The 21,112-nt window shown below is 38.7% G+C and overlaps 1 protein-coding gene across 1 annotated transcript in view; it reads right to left on the bottom strand.

Moving 5' to 3' along the window:
- LOC101858557 (pinopsin-like) overlaps positions 1-21,112 on the bottom strand; it is a 77,552-nt gene that overhangs the window by 2,487 nt on the left and 53,953 nt on the right. The window contains exons 5-6 of the mRNA XM_013083540.2: positions 16,930-17,035; positions 15,208-15,327 (exon numbers count right to left, since the gene is read on the bottom strand). Of these exons, the coding sequence (XP_012938994.2) occupies positions 15,208-15,327; positions 16,930-17,035 (226 nt within the window). The remainder of the gene's footprint in view (positions 1-15,207; positions 15,328-16,929; positions 17,036-21,112) is intronic.

Below are 21,112 nucleotides of genomic sequence, written 5' to 3' on the forward strand. Positions count from 1 at the left end.
TCATCATCATCATCATCATCATCATCATCATCATCATCATCATCATCATCATCATCATCATCATCATCATCATCATCATCATCATCATCATTATCATCATCGTAAAAACTGACAATAATAATAACAACTACGACATTGGCAACAAAAACAGCAGCAGCAACAATAACAACAACAACAACAACAATAACAACAACAACAATAACAGCAGTTCTGCGTTGCAGGTAATCTCCATACCGTACGAAAAAGTAATAATCTATTCAGACACAAAATATTATCAGAGAGCTCCCATCTCTTAAAAAAGACTAGTTTATGCTTTAAAGGTTTAGGTTTCAGGTAACACCATAGACACTCAGTTAACGAACACAAGTGAGTCCGTACAAAAACCGATTATATTAGATTTTGATTTATTGTTACGTCTGCACCCTCGCACAGTTATCAGAGCCGAAGGAAAATAAAGAAACAAAACAAAACAAAACAAAACAAAACAAAACAAACATTCACCAAAGAACAAAACCAAAACCAAACAGATAGATAGATAGATAGATAGATAGATAGATAGATAGATAGATAGATAGATAGATAGATAGATAGATAGACAGACAGATAGATAGATAGATAGATAGATAGATAGATCGATAGATCGATAGATAGATAGATATATAGATAGATAGATAGATAGATAGATAGATCGATAGATAGATAGATTGTTGCTAGAACAGGACAGGGATTTTGAGGGGGGAATCATGGGACATCATAAAGACATCCCACCTCTCTAAGCACTCTACGAACAAACAAGCAGAAACAAAAACACCTTCACAACGAAATCATAGGGTAAGAAAGAGTACTGGGAGAGAGACAGACACAAAGGAAGAACGCAAAACATAGACTTAGTGAGGGACAGACAGTTAAAAAGAACGAGACAGACCGAGAGAGAGAGAGAGAGAGAGAGAGAGAGAGAGAGAGAGAGAGAGAGAGAGAGAGAGAGAGAGAAGGTGGGGGGGAGATAAAGTGCGTCTAGTGTGCGTGTGTGTTTGTGTGTGGAGGGTAGGGGGAGGTGTAGAGCAAGACGTTTCGTTTGTCAAATTAACACCTTTCTCCTGCTCTGCACTGGGTGATCTACAATTCAGCGTCCTCGAGGAACGCGACCCCTCAGTGTGAAAGCCCAATACCCTTCCATGTCCTTACCGGGAATAGGATAGGTTAAAAGCTCGGGAACCTAGTAATCAATTGGAAAGAGGGTCTGGGCGATCTGTTCTGATGGGGTCGGACTTGCATTGGACTTTAGATTTTGAAAAGGAGGTTGGAGGCAGAAAGGAAAGAGAGAGAGAGAGAGAGAGAGAGAGAGAGAGAGAGAGAGAGAGAGAGAGAGAGAGAGAGAGAGAGAGAGAGAGAGAGAGAGGGGGAGGGGGGGGGGGAGAGTGAGAGACATACAGACAGACAGACATAGAAGAGGTTGAAAAATAAAGAACATGTCAGTAAGTATGTGAAACTTTGGGAAAACATTAAACTTCGACTCTTTTCTATATCTATTATTTCCTCTCATAATGTTTTAAAAAAGAAAATTACTGAGCTTTCAGAAATGAGGCATAATCCCGCCCTGCGTTTTCAAATTGCATAGACAGTTTCCATAATAAGAAAAGACGTACTTCAAAACAACAACGCCCTCCGCGTAAGCTTATTACAGAGCTGAAAAAGGAAGACATCATTACAAAGGCACATAAGATATCCAAGAAACAGAGAAACAAAAACCTCAACGAAGATCTTAACCTTTTTGATATCACGTTTCACCTCGAAGACATAATATTATCATCAGTTTGATATTTTCTCGCGCATAAACAACGACTAGAATTTGTTTTTAGATTTTGCAAATGAAAAAACCCGGTTCGTATAATGAAAGTTCATTCCTTCTGGTCTTGGTTGCCCCCCCCCCCCCGCCTCAAAACAATCCTTCGTATTCCTTTCCCTTTCTAAGATGTAAACCATTCTGTTTCCTGTCTCCAAGACAGCCATCAGCAGATGTCTAATTTAATCATAATACCCGTTTGTTTTTCAAAATAGGCATTGGGTTACCTGCAGTCGGGTTAAATCGTTTCGGATTCATCGTGGTGAAATCAGGCGCTCGTCAAAATAATGAAATCAAGGAAACTGGCATTTAACTGTCCGTTTGACAATTTTAAAAAAAGATTTTGGGCTCAAAACCCTCTATATCCCTTTAAAAACACATTTCTGTGTAGATTTTTACAGAAAATCATTGAATGAAGGTACACAACTCGTAAATTTTCATTTCCCAAAGGACTCTGAAGCTGTGGGAATTACAAAACTTTGGTGGCCACTTTTTGAGTCCCAAATTTACCTTTGAAGCAAGACAACCCTCTCTTCCTTCAATCGCAAATACTTTGACTTCTATTCAATATAGATTGATATTTTTTTCACTAAACGCAAGATAGATAAACAGTTTTGAAAGTATACCAATAACCCCATATGCCCCCAAATCGAAGAGAGCCTGATTCCACTACGTCATGCCATATTTTTATTTTTGTGCTTCTGTTTCGGGAGGAAGGTCGAAAATAAAACTAAGGTTGGTATATGTCATGTAAAACAATCCTGTTTTTTGATACGACGACTTCGTTTTAGAAGATATCCCAATTGTCATTGGATGCTTCCAATACGTCTACGAGTGTCATCAGTGTGGATCTTCAAATCCCTAGGGTTATTGTGTTACGACGTGGTGGAACCAGGCTCTCGTCAATTTCAGGGCATGTGGAGTCATGGATATCATTCTAAATCGTGTTTGGTATGTTTTGCTTTTGATGGAAAATTCACTATCTATCTTGAATAGAAGTCAAGATATTCGTTCTTAAATCAGGTGGGGGTAGTTTGGCACCGCTTTACCTTACTAAACAAAGCACATTTATAGGATAGTTCAGCCGATATATTTCGTTAAGACAACTTTGATAAGGGAACGACAGTTCAAGGAGGCTGTTAAAAAAAGGCTTTTAGCCTTGAACCTTTCTGCGCAAACTACGTCGTCCATAAAAATAAAACACGTCAGAGGCTGTCCTTCATTTGAAAACAACAGTTTGTTCTTACTAAAGAAAAAAGCCCCAAGCAGGAGACATCAAAATAATGCCAGAAACTTGATTCGCCTTTGGACAAATTTATCTCGTATTTCATACTCTTATTTTCTGACGGCTCAATATTTCTCTTTTAGATATACGACCTTGTTTTTCTTACCTCATAGCACATATCATAAAAATCCCACATAATCTGAAGGCTGTTTTTAAGGACTACACGTCGAGAATTTGATAAGTTTTGTTCTTCACTTATCCAGCTCTTCATTACTTAAAAATCGTTAAAATAGTTGGTTAACTCAGAATACTTTGAATTTGCTTTATTATTCCTTATTACTTTAACTTTTTGTAACTAACCAAAAGACGTTCCAAGATATCGTGGACAATAATAAAAATAATACTAAAAATCATCATCATCATCATCATCATCATCATCATCATCATCATCATCATCATCATCATCATCATCATTAATTAATTATTGTTTACGAGACCACAGTTACGTTTTATCATACCAAAGGCAGCTTTGTTTCTTTAGAAATTTACTTGCACATTAATTGATGGCTGGTTCGAAAATACATAATCGAAACTCGTTTTAAGATTATTAATAAAGTGTGTATGAAAGGTTTCAAACTGTGGAAGACACTTAAAATACAATTGTGTCAGAGGACAATAGTTAGACAATATTAGAGCTCAATACTCCAACTTCAGAAGCTCATTAAGAACAAAAGAAGATAGGGATACGTTTTATCTCCTCTCCACCCCCCCTCCCGCTTTTATATTTTTATAACTCTTATGAACAAAACAACACAAACTCAGAAAGCCTAAATGAAGGGGTTTTTTTGCGGACCACAAAGGTTCTGTTCACCAACAACAACAAAGTCTCCAAAGCCACACCACTGAACTGAACAACAGCTGTGTGAAATTTGAAACGAAAGTAAGCACAACAAAAACAGAGTTTGTGGAAGATGGAAATAGTAGTTCCCTAGCCAATCATGTCAACAACAAATATGTGAAACAGGTCCCAGAGAGTTCATTGGATTGGTTGGTCTTCGTTTCTACTACTGCAACTATTTTATAGAGGAGAATGTTGGACTATGAATATCAGTTATCAGTTTGAAATGGAGGGGTGGGGGGGGGGGGATATTTTACATTTTTACCTAACAGAAAAAAAAATAGATCTTATTTTCTAAATTGAAAGAGAAAATGTACTCGAATCCCAAAATCACATGATAGCCAAGTTTGTAAATTGGGGCAGGGGTGGTTGGGGGAGGAGGCTATGCTTTACGCTTTTGCCTCTAGGCTACGAGAACGATTGCTTGACAGCATAAATGGGTCTGATTTTTTTTAAAATGAAGGAGCAAATCTATTCGACTTCGAACATCGCGAGTTCGTAAATTCTTAAATAGTTGAGAGGGGGGGGGGGAGTTGGTGATTTAGGGAAAGGTGGGGGGGGGGGGCGGGGAGAAGGTGTTTTTTAGGGGGGGTATGCTGCACCTTTGCAGCTACTTCAATTATTGTTTGACTGGATCTAATGTTTCAAAGTACATAGCAGATCTCGAAACATGACATGAAGGCCAAGTTCGTTAATGGAAGGTTTGTTTGGGGTGGGTAGGGGGGGGGGCTATCTTTTACTTCAGCTGCTACAACAACGATTGCCTGACGTTTACAATTAAATCTAATTCTCCAAAGATCAGACAAAATCTACCCGATTTCGAACATCACGTGACAGTCAAGTTCGTAAACAAGTGTGTTAAGGTCGATACTCCTTAACTTTCTACTCTTGAGTGACCGATCCGACCTTCCACTTCTTGTACTTTTACTTAACATACTGTTATGACATGAATGGCAACATAGCTCTGACTTACGATCCTAATAGCAAAATGAGAAGACTAGTCCTTATTCTACATCCACGGTAAGGAGCACTCATATTCCAGTGTCATTTTTTTATTTCTTTTTGTTTATTATTTCTACCACCCTCCCTCCCGAAAAAACCCTAAAACTAAAGACAAACAGACAGACCTAGTCATCCTAGGTTTTCAGCGTTAGCGACACAGAAGAATGTTTAATTTGTTCCTATTTGCAACTTACTCAGAAAAGCTAAACTCATCTGCTTTCAGACAAATTATTGTTTCCTGTTTAGATCGAACATGTGCACACTTTGAAAAGAGTGAGCAGATCACATTTTCAATTATACAGAACCTTCAGGAATCAGGAATGTGGGCAAAAGTAAAGTGTGACCATACGCCCCCCCCCCCTCTACACACACACACTCACACACACACACACACACACACACACACACACACACACACACATACACACACACACACACACACATACACAAATTCACACAAAAACACACACCCACACACACAAACAAACATACACACATGCACACAAAAAAGCCCACTATACTATTTTCCTGTATAGCATAGCTGCAACCCAGGGACGGCTTGTGGGGCTAAAAAATGGGCGTGCATAATTCAAGGTCACGTAGTCGTTTAAAATGGTGGCAAGACAATAAACCAATCTAAATTCACTTGAGCACTCCTCTGATTTGCTCCGGGGTTCACATAATTTTGGGATAGAATAGTGTGCAGTCTACCGCGTTTATTTTTAGACTCCCTACTGCCTACTTGTTCCTGACATGGGCTTTGTTCCTGACAAGGCACCAGAAATGCTATATTCACCTTAACATTGTTAATGGAAAGATGTACTGAAGCACAGAAAGATCTGTATTTATGCTTCATAGATTATTCAAAGGCGTTCGATAAAGTTAGACATGATGAGCTATTTAAAATACTGGAAAAGCTAGACATAGATGGAAAAGATCTAAGAATTATCAGGAATTTGTACTGGGACTAAAACGCTACTGTACGAATTAATGGAGAATACAGTGAATATAAGCAGATTAGGCGAGGAGTGAGGAAAGGATGTGTTTTGTTACAAGACCTTTATAACATGTACAATGAAACAATCCTTAGAAACATAGAAGAATGTCCAGGTCTGAAAGTAAATGGAGAAAAGATTAATAACATCATGTATGCAGATAACACAGTTTTGAAAGCTGGCTCTTAAAGGACCTTCAATTATTTCTTCTAGATACTGTTGTAACAGAAAGTGAACGTAACAGATTATTGTTGAATGTAAAGAAAACAGAATGCATGGTAATATCCAAAAAAGCAGCAAATCCTAGATGTAATCTCATTAGCAATGTGAAAAGATCAGAATAATCCAACAGTTTAAATATCTAGGATATATGATAACATATGATGCCAAACGTTCCACAGAAATAAGAAGTAGAATTACAACGGCTAAGGCTAGTTTCAATAGAATGAGCCCAATCTTGAAAAATAGAAACATCTCAATGAACACCAAAATGAAAGTTCTGAAAAGCTATGTTTGGTCAACCCTTCTATTTGGCTGTGAATGCTGGACAATCACAGAAGACAGTGAAAATAAAATGGAAGCAACAGAAATGTGGTTTCTTAGGAGACTGCTAAGAGTATCGTGGAAGGAAAAAGAAATCAAATGAGGTAGTGCTTGACGAAGCCCGCATGGAACGCTCAATGTTAAAAACAATCAGGAAACGACAAAATATACAGTTTTTGGGACACCTGAATAGACATAAGTGTCTTGAACATCTAGCTCTCACTGGCAAAATTGAGGGCAAGCGAGGCAGGGGAACGCCCAGAACAACATACTTAGGGAATCTAAACGGTAACAGGGAAAGATCAGGGAAACGTAGCTTTTTTTAGAGCATCCGAGCAACGGAATGAATGGAGAACCATGATCGAAGATGTCTGTCGTAGATCTTGCACTGGATGATGATGACTGTGGGCTATATTTCGTGGGTGCATATTTGAGAAGTGCCGTCTTATTAATATTAATGTACCGCCAAACTCTACGAGTATCGTCATCATTTGGGTTATCCCAAACAGCGATTTATAGGTCAGGTTGCCACTGTTGAATATCCTATTATGTTTAGTTAAAGTGCGTGGACTTTGGCATGGCATAGTAGATGTTTTACGGTGCTTTTGACAATGAAATGGCAGTTAAGGCGTCAGCGACGACCTGGTTTTGAAATAATATTTAGCTATTCTTTGTTTCTGACTTCTTTTATTATATATTTGTGGATGTTCTTCGTAATAAAACATTAAAAAGTTTAGGGCAGCACTGCATGACCGTGCTCTCTGGACGAATCGCGCCTGCTGCAACCCCAATGCTAGCCTGGATGTTGAGCGTTAAGTCAAGATGTTTTAAAGGAGGGTGGAACTTTACAATGCATCCCTTTCTTCCACTCGTGTTTGACAAGTGAGACAGCTGGTAAAATAAAACCTTCTAACTCTTACACTTGTACAGAAGCTGTGTCTGTGAGAAAGCGGTTGTGCGTTTTGCCGTCGCACAGTTTTGTCTAATTTTTTAAAAACAAATAAATATCACAAATTTTAATGTAAATAATACATTATGATTTTTACCAAAGGTCGGTTTGATTAAATTTGGCGAATATTATGTTTCAGAGTACAACCGACGGTTGTAGTTACCCAAATGGTAGATTTCAAGCGGTGTATAGGTGTTTCAGTTTTGTTTGTTTGTTTGAGTGATGAGAAGTACATTGACATGATGACGGTCAAAATAAAGAAGAGAAATATTAAATCAAATAAACAGACGAAAACAAGAGAGGGAAGGAAGAAAAGGCAGAAAATAAAAGTGGCATCCTTCAACCATCAGCGTGTACAGAAGTGTAAACTTTATCAATGTTGAAATCTCTTAGGTTCATACAGTGGCGAAGCGCGTCATTAATGCAGAGGTTCCTCAGAGAATTGCAACGTGAAAATTAAAAGCTTACTAACGTCACAGCAAATATTCTTCGTATTCGACAACTCGCTTTCTGTGCCAATTCTGTAACAGAGACATTGAACACAAGGAGCAAACAACAAGAAAGCAGTATATTTGCTAGGGCAATCTAAACTACACATGAAACAGAGAGAGCATGCACAATTATTTCTCTCACGAGTATTTGAAACTGCATCGGACAACCATAGAAATGTGAACTTTTCACTGAACAACTAAGTTGAGGCATTTTGAAAAATTAGAAATGCTATAGACAGACTTTATACCTGTTTGTAAGGATATTCCTAAGCGTATCATCCCCACCTCCCCTAATAAATGGGCCCTACAACAAAAAAGCAAACAAAGCAAACAACTAAAAATAATTAAATGTATCATTTAGGAGTTAATCAATATATTGTATTTTAGTTACATCATCAAGCTATAAGCAGATAAACTTAATGTCGCCTAAAGTGTTTCCTCTCTCAACTTTAAAAGGGGTGAAGGGTGCGGGTTTAGGGTATTCAGCCATTTAGCACAGACTATGTTCTGCAAAGCGCTTGGCATGAGAAAGGTACAACGACTTATTCATACAAAGTATGTCAGAAAAGATCTAGGACTGGTGTCACAAACGACGCGCTTTCAATCCAAACGGCAAGCTTCAGGTTTGTTTCTTTCCCATGAAAGTAATCCCCCTTTGGTGTCTCCCTCTCTTTTTGTCCGGTCTTCGGAGCCCCACCCCTCTCGTCATTGTCATCCTCGATTTCGTCCATGTCTTTAACTCTTTAAAGACAAAGCAGGCACATATTATCTCCGACCAGCTGCAGACTGAAGGTAACTTTGCAAAACATTTTGAACCATTATACCCAAATCAGGAACAAAAGTTTCCCTATGTCATAGGATACATGTCGTCGCTTGCAGTTTTAAGTTCCTGATAAAGAAAAATGATTCGAAAAATCTGTATGAACAACAAAGTTATGCCCCAAAACAGCAAATCTTCAAGTGCTGTCCAACGACCAGAAACGCGTGTTCTCAATGAGTTAAAACAGGTCTTCTTGGTGACCCCTGGAATTTTGGTAGTAGAAAAGTAATCACATGTAGCCAGGTCGGGTGAGCAAAGAGGATGCTACAGGACGGACGCCACACTATCAACCAGCAAGTATACAAGAAGATCCCATGGCGTTAATTTTATTCAGTACGCAAGAAGAGGCGAGGATTATGGCAGGACAAGTGGCTGCTTCATCACCATGACAAGCCTACTGACACAGCGTGCACTGAGCGTCTGACAGTTAGTTCCAGGCTGAGAAGAATAGTGTGGGGCTGGAGCAACCCGCTTATACCCAGTGCTTGGTAGAATCGGTCGAATTGAGCCCAATTGTTGGGGGGGGGGAAATGACTCTTGCTTCCTCTCTTAGCGCAGACGTTAAGTTTAGTTCGGGTTTAATTTTTTTGTTGGGGGGGGGGGGGGTTGTTGCGCTTTGTTTGTTTTTTTGCCAATCCATGAAGAACCATCTGGCTGTTCCTGACTCAATCGAATAAATTCTGTTGGCATTGTGCACTGGTTGGGCCCGGCTCCGAGCTGGTTGTTGTTGTTTTTTGGGTTTTTTTTCAATTACCCAAGCTCCAATGGGGATCTGTTTTAAAGACGTGACGAAATCAAGATAGCCATGGCTATAAAGATGCGCTGCAAGTTTGTTTTTTAAAATCTAAAACACATTATAATCAGTTGTGTAAAATGGTCAGGGGAGCCAAAACATCACATCTGTGCCTCTCAACAGCCGGTCGCTTTGAATATCCGCAAAACAATTTCCCCAACTTATCTATTGAAATACCGATACCAGATTAAGGTAGAAATGTGCACTGTGTTTGAAACGACCAGGTGGAATTCGATAACTCAGTTTCACCCAAAACTGGATATGTGGGCTTTTAAAATATAACTCCAGTGCGGGGGTTCGCGGAAGAATCCGCCCTGAAGTGCGTGGAGGCCTGACAGTACAGAGAAGGCTTGGAGAGACTCCAACTGGGATTACTTCACATAGGAAATTGTGGTTTTAATTGTTTTGGGGGTTGCCCAGTTTGTCACAGGCCCAGTTTGTCACAATTTCATTTAAGTATTTGAGCATTGGTGACTCTCATAATTACAGCACTTTAACACTGTAGTTGTAACTTAAGTTTTTTATTCCCCACCTTCAATTTGGCGGTGAGCGATAGTCCCTCTAAAATGTTAATTCAGATTGTGTTGTTCAATATTTCTTCCTTTTTGTATGCAAATCATAGCAAATTTAAATTGCTTTGTAAAATTTCAACAATGAATGTTCTTTTGTTAAAAACAATTGAAAAATAAAATTCAATTTATACAATCAATCATTAATTTTCATACAATCGATCACTAATTTATTCTTTTTGAGAGTGCCAATGATAAGTTCCATCATGCAGGGCACAGTCGAGGCCTGTGACAAACTGGACCTGTGACAAACTGGCATGCTTCCGATTGTTTGGATCTGGAACATATCTTTTATGACACAGAGTCCTGGATAATATTTTGTTACACTGAGTATCAAATTGCATTACGTTTGTGTGAGTGTGTGTGTGTGTGTGTGGCTCTGAGTGTACGTGCGTGTGTGCGTGTGTGTATGTATGTGTATGTGTTTGTATGTATGTATGTGTGTATGTGTGTGTATGTATGTGTGTGTGCGTGTGTATAATAAATATATATACATATATATATATATATATATATATATATATATATATATATATATATATATATATATGTGTGTGTGTGTGTGTGTGTGTGTGTGTGTGTGTGTGTGTGTGTGTGTGTGTGTAATATATAAAGACAGATTAGCCACATACACAGGAGATTCTTCACACCAGAACTTTGAGATCAATATAGACAAAAAATGAATTACGATATTCAGTATACTGTCTAGTTGTTCAGAACAAGACTGCACTCTTACTTCTATGGCATTTTGCGAGAGATGAGTTCGTTTCTTCCTCTTGCGGCGTACGTCAAATGTAGCAAAAAACGCTGTTCTGAAAGCTATGTGCCTGGTCACTAAGATCACAGGATTGAACAAGCCTTGAACAGGGAGAATAAAAGAAATCAAGTACGGTGAATCATACACAAAAGTTAAAAAACCAAACTAAGTTAACACAAAAAGAAAACACACAGACATACAAATAGCAGGTCTAGTGCTTGCACTTGCTGCCTGTCTAAAACATAAAAGTGAATGCACGCGGTCTAGAAGCATCATTGTGATAAAGAAAATAAAAGTCGCAACTTGCATAAAAGCTTAAGAAACAAAATGCTTAAGCAGATTTGTAAGAAAATGACTAAATAATTACGTGAACAATACACACATTAATAGGTAAACAAACGAATTTTAAATAAAAGAGTGGTTGAAAAAGTGACCATAGTAATATGTCGATTTACACAGATTGGATTACACTTCAAGTAAGAGACATGAATTAAAAAGAAATCGATAAATGAATACAAAAATAATGCAGACAAGAAATGCGAAAATTAATATGATTATTGTAACATGCGTGTGCCATAGACTTGGAGGTGTACATTTTTGTCTGTGGAACGGTTTGCTTTAAATGACACAGAGTCCACTATCTTTCTTTTATTTTGATCCTAAATACTTCGCTTGTCTGTTTAGTTTTTCTGTGACGATTAATTGAAGTCATAGCAGAACGCGTGCACACTGTGTGCGTTTTGAATTTAATAATAATAATAATAGATAGCATTTGTATAGCGCATATCCCCGCTCAACAGCAGGCTCTATGCGCTTTACACTATATTATTACCCCAGCAGACCATAGAACACTCCGAAACATTCTCAGCTTCCCGGGAAGCATACAGTGCAAGCAGCTGATTAAGCGCTCAAACACTAACAAACTGACAAGATCTTTCGCTGTCTATAGCCGGGTACCCATTCCCACCTGGGTGAAGTGAGGAAAATTCGTGTAAAGTGCCTTTCCCAATGACACAACGTCGGGTCCCTGACGGGATTCGAACCCACCACCTCACGGTTGCGAGTCCGAGAGCCTAACCACTAGGCCACCGACGCCACGAACATTTAGTCTCCTCTATTTTAATACGCGTAAGAAATTACAAGCTGTATAAATAAAATGTTTCTTTCGGGATCCTTGCAAAAAATGTAACTATAGTTGAAGTTTTACGCCCTCACCGAAACTACTCGTTTCTAGATCATTATAGAGGCAGGCTATTTCAAACCGGTTGTCAGGGTCAATAGAGACTGAGAGCGATACATTGTCCAGAGACGGAGACAGTCGAGGAACATTTTCCCCAAATGGGAATCAAAATCCCATTCTCCCCCCTCCCACTTAATCCCCACAATCCCCCCCAACCCCCCCCCCCTCCCCCGTAACCCCGTAATCGCAAAAACAGATACACAGTCTAGATCATTGCGATTACGGCTGGAAATTACAAAGTGCACTAGTTCTAATTAGCTGTATTTCTAAACGACCTCCAAAAACAGTATTAGTACATCAAATAATGATACTGGTCATTAGACTCATTATCCCTGGAATGCAAGTAACTGAAACACGATTAAATCAGAATTTAAAAAATAATAATATGGCTGATATTTTAAAATATTTCAATTTAAGAAGAGTATAACCACGATAGCTAAGCGTTGAATTTAATTCCCGTCCATACTTTTAACTGTCTTCCTAATAATCTAATAATCTCGTTCTAAACTTTCCCTTTCAAAAAGCAGTAGCTAACAATTATTAGTAGCTAACAATTATTATTAATTTGTCGGCATTGTTTAACGGCGGGAAAATTATTTTCATAGACGATTGTCTCCTCATATCTATTCCAGGCCAAAGATTGTAAATTTAAAGTGCGTGTCCTCAATTTCAACTGCACAACGAAATTCCAAGTAGCAGCAGGTGGCAGCGATTATGATTATGTTATAGTGTACCACCGAGTGACAATTCTACCCTTTGACGATTAAAAGGAAGGATATTATAACAAGAACATGCTTATAAGTCAGATGTAATGAAACTAAATGTCATTGGCAGTACCGATTGTGACGTTAATTATGGTGTGGAGATTGCTGAAGCCGGATTTTTTAAATGGAATTAGATAGACATGTACGCGTTACCCCAATGTCGTATATTTGGATTCGTGTAATCAGAATCATTATTTGGTTTGTCAGTCTGTCAGCAAGCCACATGAGAAAAATTGTTGATGGAAGTGGTATACTAGACACAATGGAAGCTCTGGCAAGCGACTGGGGCTCCGACACACTAAAATATAGGATAGATTGAGTCAACATGTTATAACCTTCATCTAACTTGCCACACAAAGTAAAGTGGCCGTTGACTGACGGAAAGATAAACGTTGTTACACACTGAAGTATTTACTCGATCGATTCAATCGGATTATGAATAAAGTCAGGAAAACAAACCATTAGTCACTTCCTTCGGGTAAAAACTAGGAGTGCAGCAGTAAGACTAGAATAATAACTGCCGTCATGGGTTTTTCCTAGAATCAAATGTAACTAGGATAGTTTTCTGCTACTGTTTGTGCGAATTATAAAATTTCCTTTCCTTCTAAGCGTTTGGCTTCTTTGCTTTTATTTGAAAAAAATAAAGTTATATCTCCTCCATAAATAAATTATAGAAGGTGCATTTTTGCGGGCTGCAATCTTTATGGGTAAATGGATATACTCGTATTATTGTAAAACGTTGTGTAGTATGGTTCTATGTCTAGGTTTGTATTAATACAGAGGCAAGAATATTCCCTGCCCTTTTTTATATTTTCTAGGCGAAAGACGGACTCACAGGAGGATGACCAAGCCACCCAAGTTGGACCTTAATTTCATAGGCACGTAACAATGTTTACTTGTATTCCCCGCCCCTGTATATACATTAAACGTTCCCTACGCAATTATTTGCAATTTCGCTTCGGCATTGGCAAGCATTTTGTGCATTTGGAGTGTGGGTCTTGTGGGAATTTAAATGATGTGTGATGCAGATTGGCACAAACATAAAAGGCATTAAAAGAACGTTTGCACACATCTGAATTATATGAAATAATGTCTTATAAAATTTGACATTACAATGCAATGCATTCTAAAAAAAAATGTGATTATGCAGCACACTAACAAAAAAGACTGGTGAAATAATGGTGGTAAATGAAAGGGGAGAAAAGGATTAAGAAACAAGAAAAGCGGAGGGTGACTTATACGCTGTCAAGCAACTAAGGAGTTTGGATAAGTAAACCGGGGAGTGAAGATGCAGTTCCTCTACAACAAAAGGCGTGAAGATCAGATAATATGCTTCTGCGTGACGTGTTTTATAAATGTTTTCTTTCTGCTGGGCAAATATAATAATTCGCTATGTGGTTCTGTGAAAGCGGTAATTCGGAATACACTACGAGTTGATTTTATTTCATTCATTTTCTTTTTCGTTTTTGGTGTAGGCTATTCCCGAAGAAGGTAATTTCCCAATTGTGTAAATATAAAGATTCTGATAGAATTAGTATTCCAGCGTAACATTCTTAACTCTATACTGCAACACGTGTGAATAAAATGAAAGTTTTATGTTTTATTTATCTCCTGAAACTTTATCTTTTGATTGATTTAGACGTTTAAGGAATAACACTGATGTTTTATATACGGACTTGACTTTCAAGTAAGAGTAATGAAGAAATGTGTGTGTGTACGAGTGTGTGTTTGTGTATGTGTGTGTTTGTGTGTGTGTGTTTATGTGTGTGTGTGTGTGTGCGTGTGTGTGTGTGTGTGTTTATGTGTGTGTGTGTGTTTTTATGTGTATGTATGTGAAGCAAGGGTGTATTACTGGACGGCTAGCGTGAGCCACGTTTTTTTAAAAATATGAAAACATATATCTTATATTTGTACTAAGCAATATAAATGGCAAGACAGTATCCAATCGGCCAGCTGCTGGTCCCCCAACCCCTATGTATACCTACAGAATGCAAATATTATTCCAAATGATATAGGACAACCGGCCCCATTTACCGATTATCGAATACAGCTCAGATCAAATTGAAATCCTCCAGACAAGGGACTGGATTAGTTATATGGGTAATAAAAGTCTGCAATCGTCCTTGATAATTATTCATTTTTTAAAATGAAATAAAAAGCTTAACCTGCGCCAGAATGCGAAGTTTTCGAATAGAGGAGCAGCAGGTGTTGAAGTGGTGTGTGTGTGGACTAGAGTTGGTGGAAGGATGTCATGACGAGGATGAAATCACAGATGACCAATTGATGTAACTTTCCCGATAACAGGTTTTCCATTTTACCTTGGCACTTGGCAATTACAGGGGGGATGGTGGCGAGAAAGACTGGAATGGTATCCCCTCCAAGGAAGGCAGCGACGAAAGAAACGATGGTATACGGCAACCAGCACACCCAAAAGGCAACTGTGGACCGAAAAAAAACCTACATTTTAAGAGCAAATGTTGATATCTTGCTTTGTGTATGTTGCAGAAATAAAACGCAAAGAGGCAGAAATAGTTTAACTGTAACTTGTTTATTTAGAGAACTTGAAAAAGTGGGTGAGAGGAAAAGACCAGGATAAAATGTACACATGGTGAATCACCCAACCAATGTTCCAGGATGTGGACCATAAAAACTTATCTTATCTCATCTTATCTTATTTTATCTTATCTTGTCTTGTTTGATCTTATCTTAGAGTATTCAAATAGAGACTTGAGTTGCAAACTGTAATCGCCGTGAGTGTCTGTTTCCGATCTAGTATGAAAAATAAGACCAAAAAGTGCTTTTCACGCAAGACTTTCACACCTAGGTCGCAAACTGTCGTCGCCGCCGCTCTTCAATCTCTTTACAATATCTTAAATTTATTACAAAGCGTTCGCTTGATGGGCCGCATCCTACAGTCAAAAGTAAGGCAAAACACCAAGACCTGTCTCGCGAAAGTCGAGTTCATCCAGCATCTTCTCTCCGTGCTCTCCTCTTGGCTCCAACAGTGCACCATGGTGGACCGAAAAATGCACCAGAGTGCACAGTCTAGGATATTATAATACAGGTCAATAATTGTTACCTTATTTAGAAAGCCGGAAGTGTGACTGCTTTTTCGGGAGGTAGAGATATCATTTCAGAAAGAGCGAGAACATTTGCGATTCAGTCCACACAGCACCGGAACTTTAGCACTTCAGTGGAGCCAGACAACCATTAATTTCAACACACACCGTTACCGTTGCAGAAATTATATATAGAGAGAGAGCCATTTTCAGAAGCTATGGTGGTTTTTAATTCTTTTTTTTTTTGGAAGCCTTGTAACTCTGAAGCGCCTATCGAAGATGGAAATTACATTCAGAGACAAGGGCTCTTAAAAAAACAAACAACGAATAATATTCGTAAATGAGCTACACCGATTCAGCAGAATGGACGTATCATTCAGTTTACCCCTGCGGTCAATCGTTATTACTAGTTAAGGACTCCAAGACAAAAACGCCTAAAAGAGGAAATTGGAAAATGGAAAATGAAGAACTTATTCCTGACACGTATCTGAAACGCAATTTAAGCAAAACTATAAATAAATATCATATAGGGGCATGGTGGGGGTTTCTGAGATTGAAAAAAGTTCATGTTCTTATAATAAGATCTTGGAGTGGACGGGGTTTTCTAAAAATGCTCAGATTTGGCGTATGTTGCTTTTCGCACTGTAACCGTTCAAATGTTGTTTAGAGAATGATTTTCCTTGTGCACCAGTTTATTTATGGAAAAGGGCAAAAAAGATATCAAACGTCAAAGGGGAATACCAAATAAAGTGAAAGACAAGATAAACGGTTCAATGAAATAACATTATAAAACTTCTTTCGTCACGATGTGCATAGTATTAATAAACGTGAATGGCATTTTCAATACGCAATATTATATGCAGATGGACTCTGTAATGATGACATTTAGGGCTACAAAAAATAAATAGATACGTCACATTGAGTGAATCTTCAGCATTCTATCTATTGTTCAGAGCAGTTTATCTGCCCTAAGGTACTCACGGACGATGAGACAGGCTGTCTTCATCATTTTCCTCTCTATGGCCAGATTCCTCCTCGCTACACGGCTGTCCATATCCCACACAGAGGACTTGTTGAGCGACCGGAGCTAGACAGGAGAAACAAAACAACACGTTGCTATGACTACCATACTGTCATGAAAATACTGCCTCTTTATGGATCCTCTGACATTTCTCAGTACAATGTGTGAAGATAATTTTAGCGTCCAAGCAAAATTGTGATAATCTGTTATCGTTGAAAGATATGAGCAAACAGCATTCACCCCCCCCCCCCCCCCCTTTCAAAGAAAGAATAAATAAGTACAAGAACAACAACAAAAACCAAAAGAAAGAAAAATAATTTTCCCCGATTCAAGACAAGGTCAAAGCCTGAGACTTACAGTGCTACGAGAGCTGAAGACATTAAAACGGAATTTGACGCTGTCGCGCCCCCCCCCCCCCCCCCGCCCGCCCCTCTCCTCGTTTTCCGAAAGATGAGTTTCGGTGTCTGGTAATTTTCTCGCTGGTAAACAGGGCCCTCCTTTGTCAGATCAGCAGAAAAGAGAGCAGGACACTGGATACGTTGAGTAATAATATGTGCCAAATTGTTTAGGTTTAACGCTTCTCGCAACACTGCAACCTTTGTATAGAGGAGGGACAGGGACATCTTGATTTAACGTCCATTTCGATAGGATCGGGGCAATTGGGAAAGACCGTGTAAAATGTTTTCACAAGGAAAAAAAACGTCTGACGGAGCTGAGACTCAAACCCCCAAACCCGTCTTCTCGCAATTATCAATCCAGTAGGCTAACAACAACAATAATAATAACAATAATAATAATAATAATAATAATAATAATAATAATAATAATAATAATGATAATAATAAATAGCCTTTGTATAGCGCATATCTCCGCCCAACAGCAGGCTCTATGCGCTTTATACTATATTATTACCCCAGCAGACCATAGAACACTCCGAAACATTCTCAGCTTCCCAGGAAGCAGACAGTGCAAGCAGCTGATTAAGCGCTCAAACACTAACAGACTGACCTGATCTTTCGCTGTCTATAGCCGGGTACCCATTCCCACCTGGGTGAGTGAGGAACATTCGTGCAAACTGCCTTTCCCAAGGACAACAACATCGGGCCCCTGACGGGATTCGAACCTGCCACCTTACAGTAGCGAGTCCGAGAGCCTAACCACTAGGCCACTGACGCCACACCCAGCGCCATTTATGTAAGTACGTAGAAATCATTAATCCTTGCGTCACAGACATAGTTCCAAGACAGTGAAACTCTCTGCCTGAGCCTCTTAGTGTATTGGTTAATAATCTACAGTATCCACGAAAGTCTACTTTGATCCCTCCTGACCTTATTCGCCAACAACACACAACTCTGGGGTCTCCGCTCTTGTGAGGCCACATATGGGACTCCGTGACGTCAGTAGCAAAAACATGTTTTTTACTATTTCAAGAATTGGAGGGGAGAGCTCAAGAACATTAATTTTTATTTTATAGTTGAACAACGATTTATAAGGTGTAAAAAGTTGCAGCAAGAAGATACATTATTTTAAAACAAAAGCCCTTGGCATCCATCGAACAGTGTACATAAGACAACACAATAAAGCCATTATTTTCCTATCAATACGCAAAACAAATATACAAACAAATTAGTTTTTTTTTAAAATTAAATATACTTAAAGCCGTAAAGTCTTTCCATTTCTTAACTTGTGGGCACATGTCTAAAACTTGGCTAAAACTGGCGAAATATAGAATAGGTAGTATTCGTTGTACTGGTCTACGATACTGACAACGTTCTTTTTTCTGTTTTATTTGAACATGGTGGCTGTAACTCACAAAAGGAGTTTATGGAAAAAAGGAAACTCGTGACTTTTCACAGACCCTGCCCCCCCCCCCCACTTGTTTCCTATCCAAACATTGCTGTGAGTTATATTTTTTCACAATACAATTTCAAATTTACAAAGAAGTCAAATCAAGATAATAATATTATGTACAAGGGATTTTTTAACGTGCTTTTGACGTTAATGCTTAGAATTTATCCTGAGAGTGGTTCCAATCAAAGATGTCTGGTACATCGGCCAGTGGTTCAGAGTCCACGAAGGTCACAATATAATAGCGTTTGTGATTCTTAGGCCGCGTTGTTTACAGTCCTTGATCCCCAAGAGACAGTGCCCATCAATACCAGATCGTTACCTCAGAATTAGAAAGTTCTATCTGCTTCATAACTAGTTTTGAGAAAGTTTTTGAGTTTCACATCCTACAAACCTTTACCGAACTCAATTCATTGAATTTATTGATAACGACTCAGAATAATTTTACGATTTAGATTGAACATTTGGTTCTGACCTCATGGTCTTAGTAACTCAAAACAACCAATGTCAGATAGAACTTTGTAATTCTGAGTTAGCGAGATTTCTCCGGTCCGGGCTCGCGTCATCAGCAGTTGTGATCCAGAGTTAGCTGCGTTAATGGTGTTCCAAGGACTATCCCGTTCCTAATTCATGCCACTGTCCTCGTCCATTTTCACGAAATACCCGGTTAAACCACAGACATTAAAAAAGGAACAGAGCAGAGGAGACAGGATTTAGTGTCTCTTTGTAAGGTATTAGCTGCTTTTTCTACGTTAGTAGGTTTTTTTAAGAGACGATGGAACCAATTCCTCAAACTAATGCGCCTACTACTACTACTACTACTACTACTACTACTACTACTTACTACTACTACTACTACTACTACTACTACTACTACTACTACTACTACTACTACAACTACCAATGCCAGTGCATAATTTGGAATTAAAAATACAATTCATTACTGAATGGTACTCAAGTGTGATAAACGTTCATTTTCCTGCTGATGCAATTACCTGTTTTTGCAGTCTACTTAAATTAATAACACATCGAAATAATTTTCTACAGGACACGTGTACGGCTGGCGCTGTTGGAAATTACACTCACAGTCACAGCTTATTGATCAGTATTCCAGCAAACCAACACCTTTACCTTTATCGCATTACGCTTGCTAATTCATTTCATATTCTGTGTAACGTGTGAGCAATGCTAGGAACATCCTACATCGATGGTTGGTGTAAAATATTGACCCTCCGGCCCTTAAGGCTTGTCTTCTTTTTCTACCAATTCTGCTATTTGATCCATTTGATTCAGTCGGGCCCAGCCAAAATTAGCTTCATTAAGTGGCAAACCTACTTTTTTTTGCACAATTCGACAGAATCCAACTAATTTTGATGACAACTTTCAAAATCAAACGTGTTTCGTTTTCAGTCTGCAGTCGAATTAGTCATAGCCATAGGACGGGACCAGCTACTCTACAAGGCCTGTAGCTTATAATAAGCCACACGGTCAAGGTTATATTATATTATTTTTAGCAAGGGGAGAGCGATTTTAATGGACATAGTTGGTTTTGAGGTTCTGAGAGTAAGATATTGAAATGGGCTATGTTTCTGGGATTCAAAAACCTCTCAACGAAGCAACAGCGATAGGCACATTACGAAGCAGTCGGCGCTCGAAACTATCATTGAAGGAAAAGGCCGCGTTGTAAAGGGTATTATTTCGCCACCCTAGAAGTACAAAGTTCTATCCGCTCAGTACATAACTTTGATCAATTTGGCATTAAACATTTTGATTTTCATAACATGTCAAACTTTCTTGAGCGTTATTATTTGAATATCTTGAAAACGACTCTATGTAATCTTCTGATTTTGATGGAGCACAGAGAACATTTGGTTTCTGACCGCCTGGTTTCAGTAACTCAAAATGACCCCCCAAAAATTACAGAGCATTGTTGTTTTAAGGTAGCAACTTGTGCACAAGAAAATCGGGGTCCGGTTAAAATTCTTAACTATTGGATCAATTCTGATACAAACACGGAGGGGATAGTGTGAACTTAGGCCGCCATTAATTGACCCATACTCACCCAATCTGATCCTACCTATGGGCACCCAGTACGTTATGTAAAATATCCGGCCTTGATTCGAACTATAAAGTTGGCCAATATACGATTTCTTTGTCTGATCACAAGCGTTGTCCGGATATTTATTGTTTTATGCGTAAGTACGAAAGCTCTTTGTACCAAGACTGCTCCTGCCTTCCAGCTGTGATGGACACACACATACACACATACATACATACATACATACATACATACAT

The sequence above is a fragment of the Aplysia californica genome, unplaced genomic scaffold (assembly GCF_000002075.1).
Source record: "Aplysia californica isolate F4 #8 unplaced genomic scaffold, AplCal3.0 scaffold00240, whole genome shotgun sequence".
Lineage (NCBI taxonomy): Eukaryota > Metazoa > Mollusca > Gastropoda > Aplysiida > Aplysiidae > Aplysia > Aplysia californica.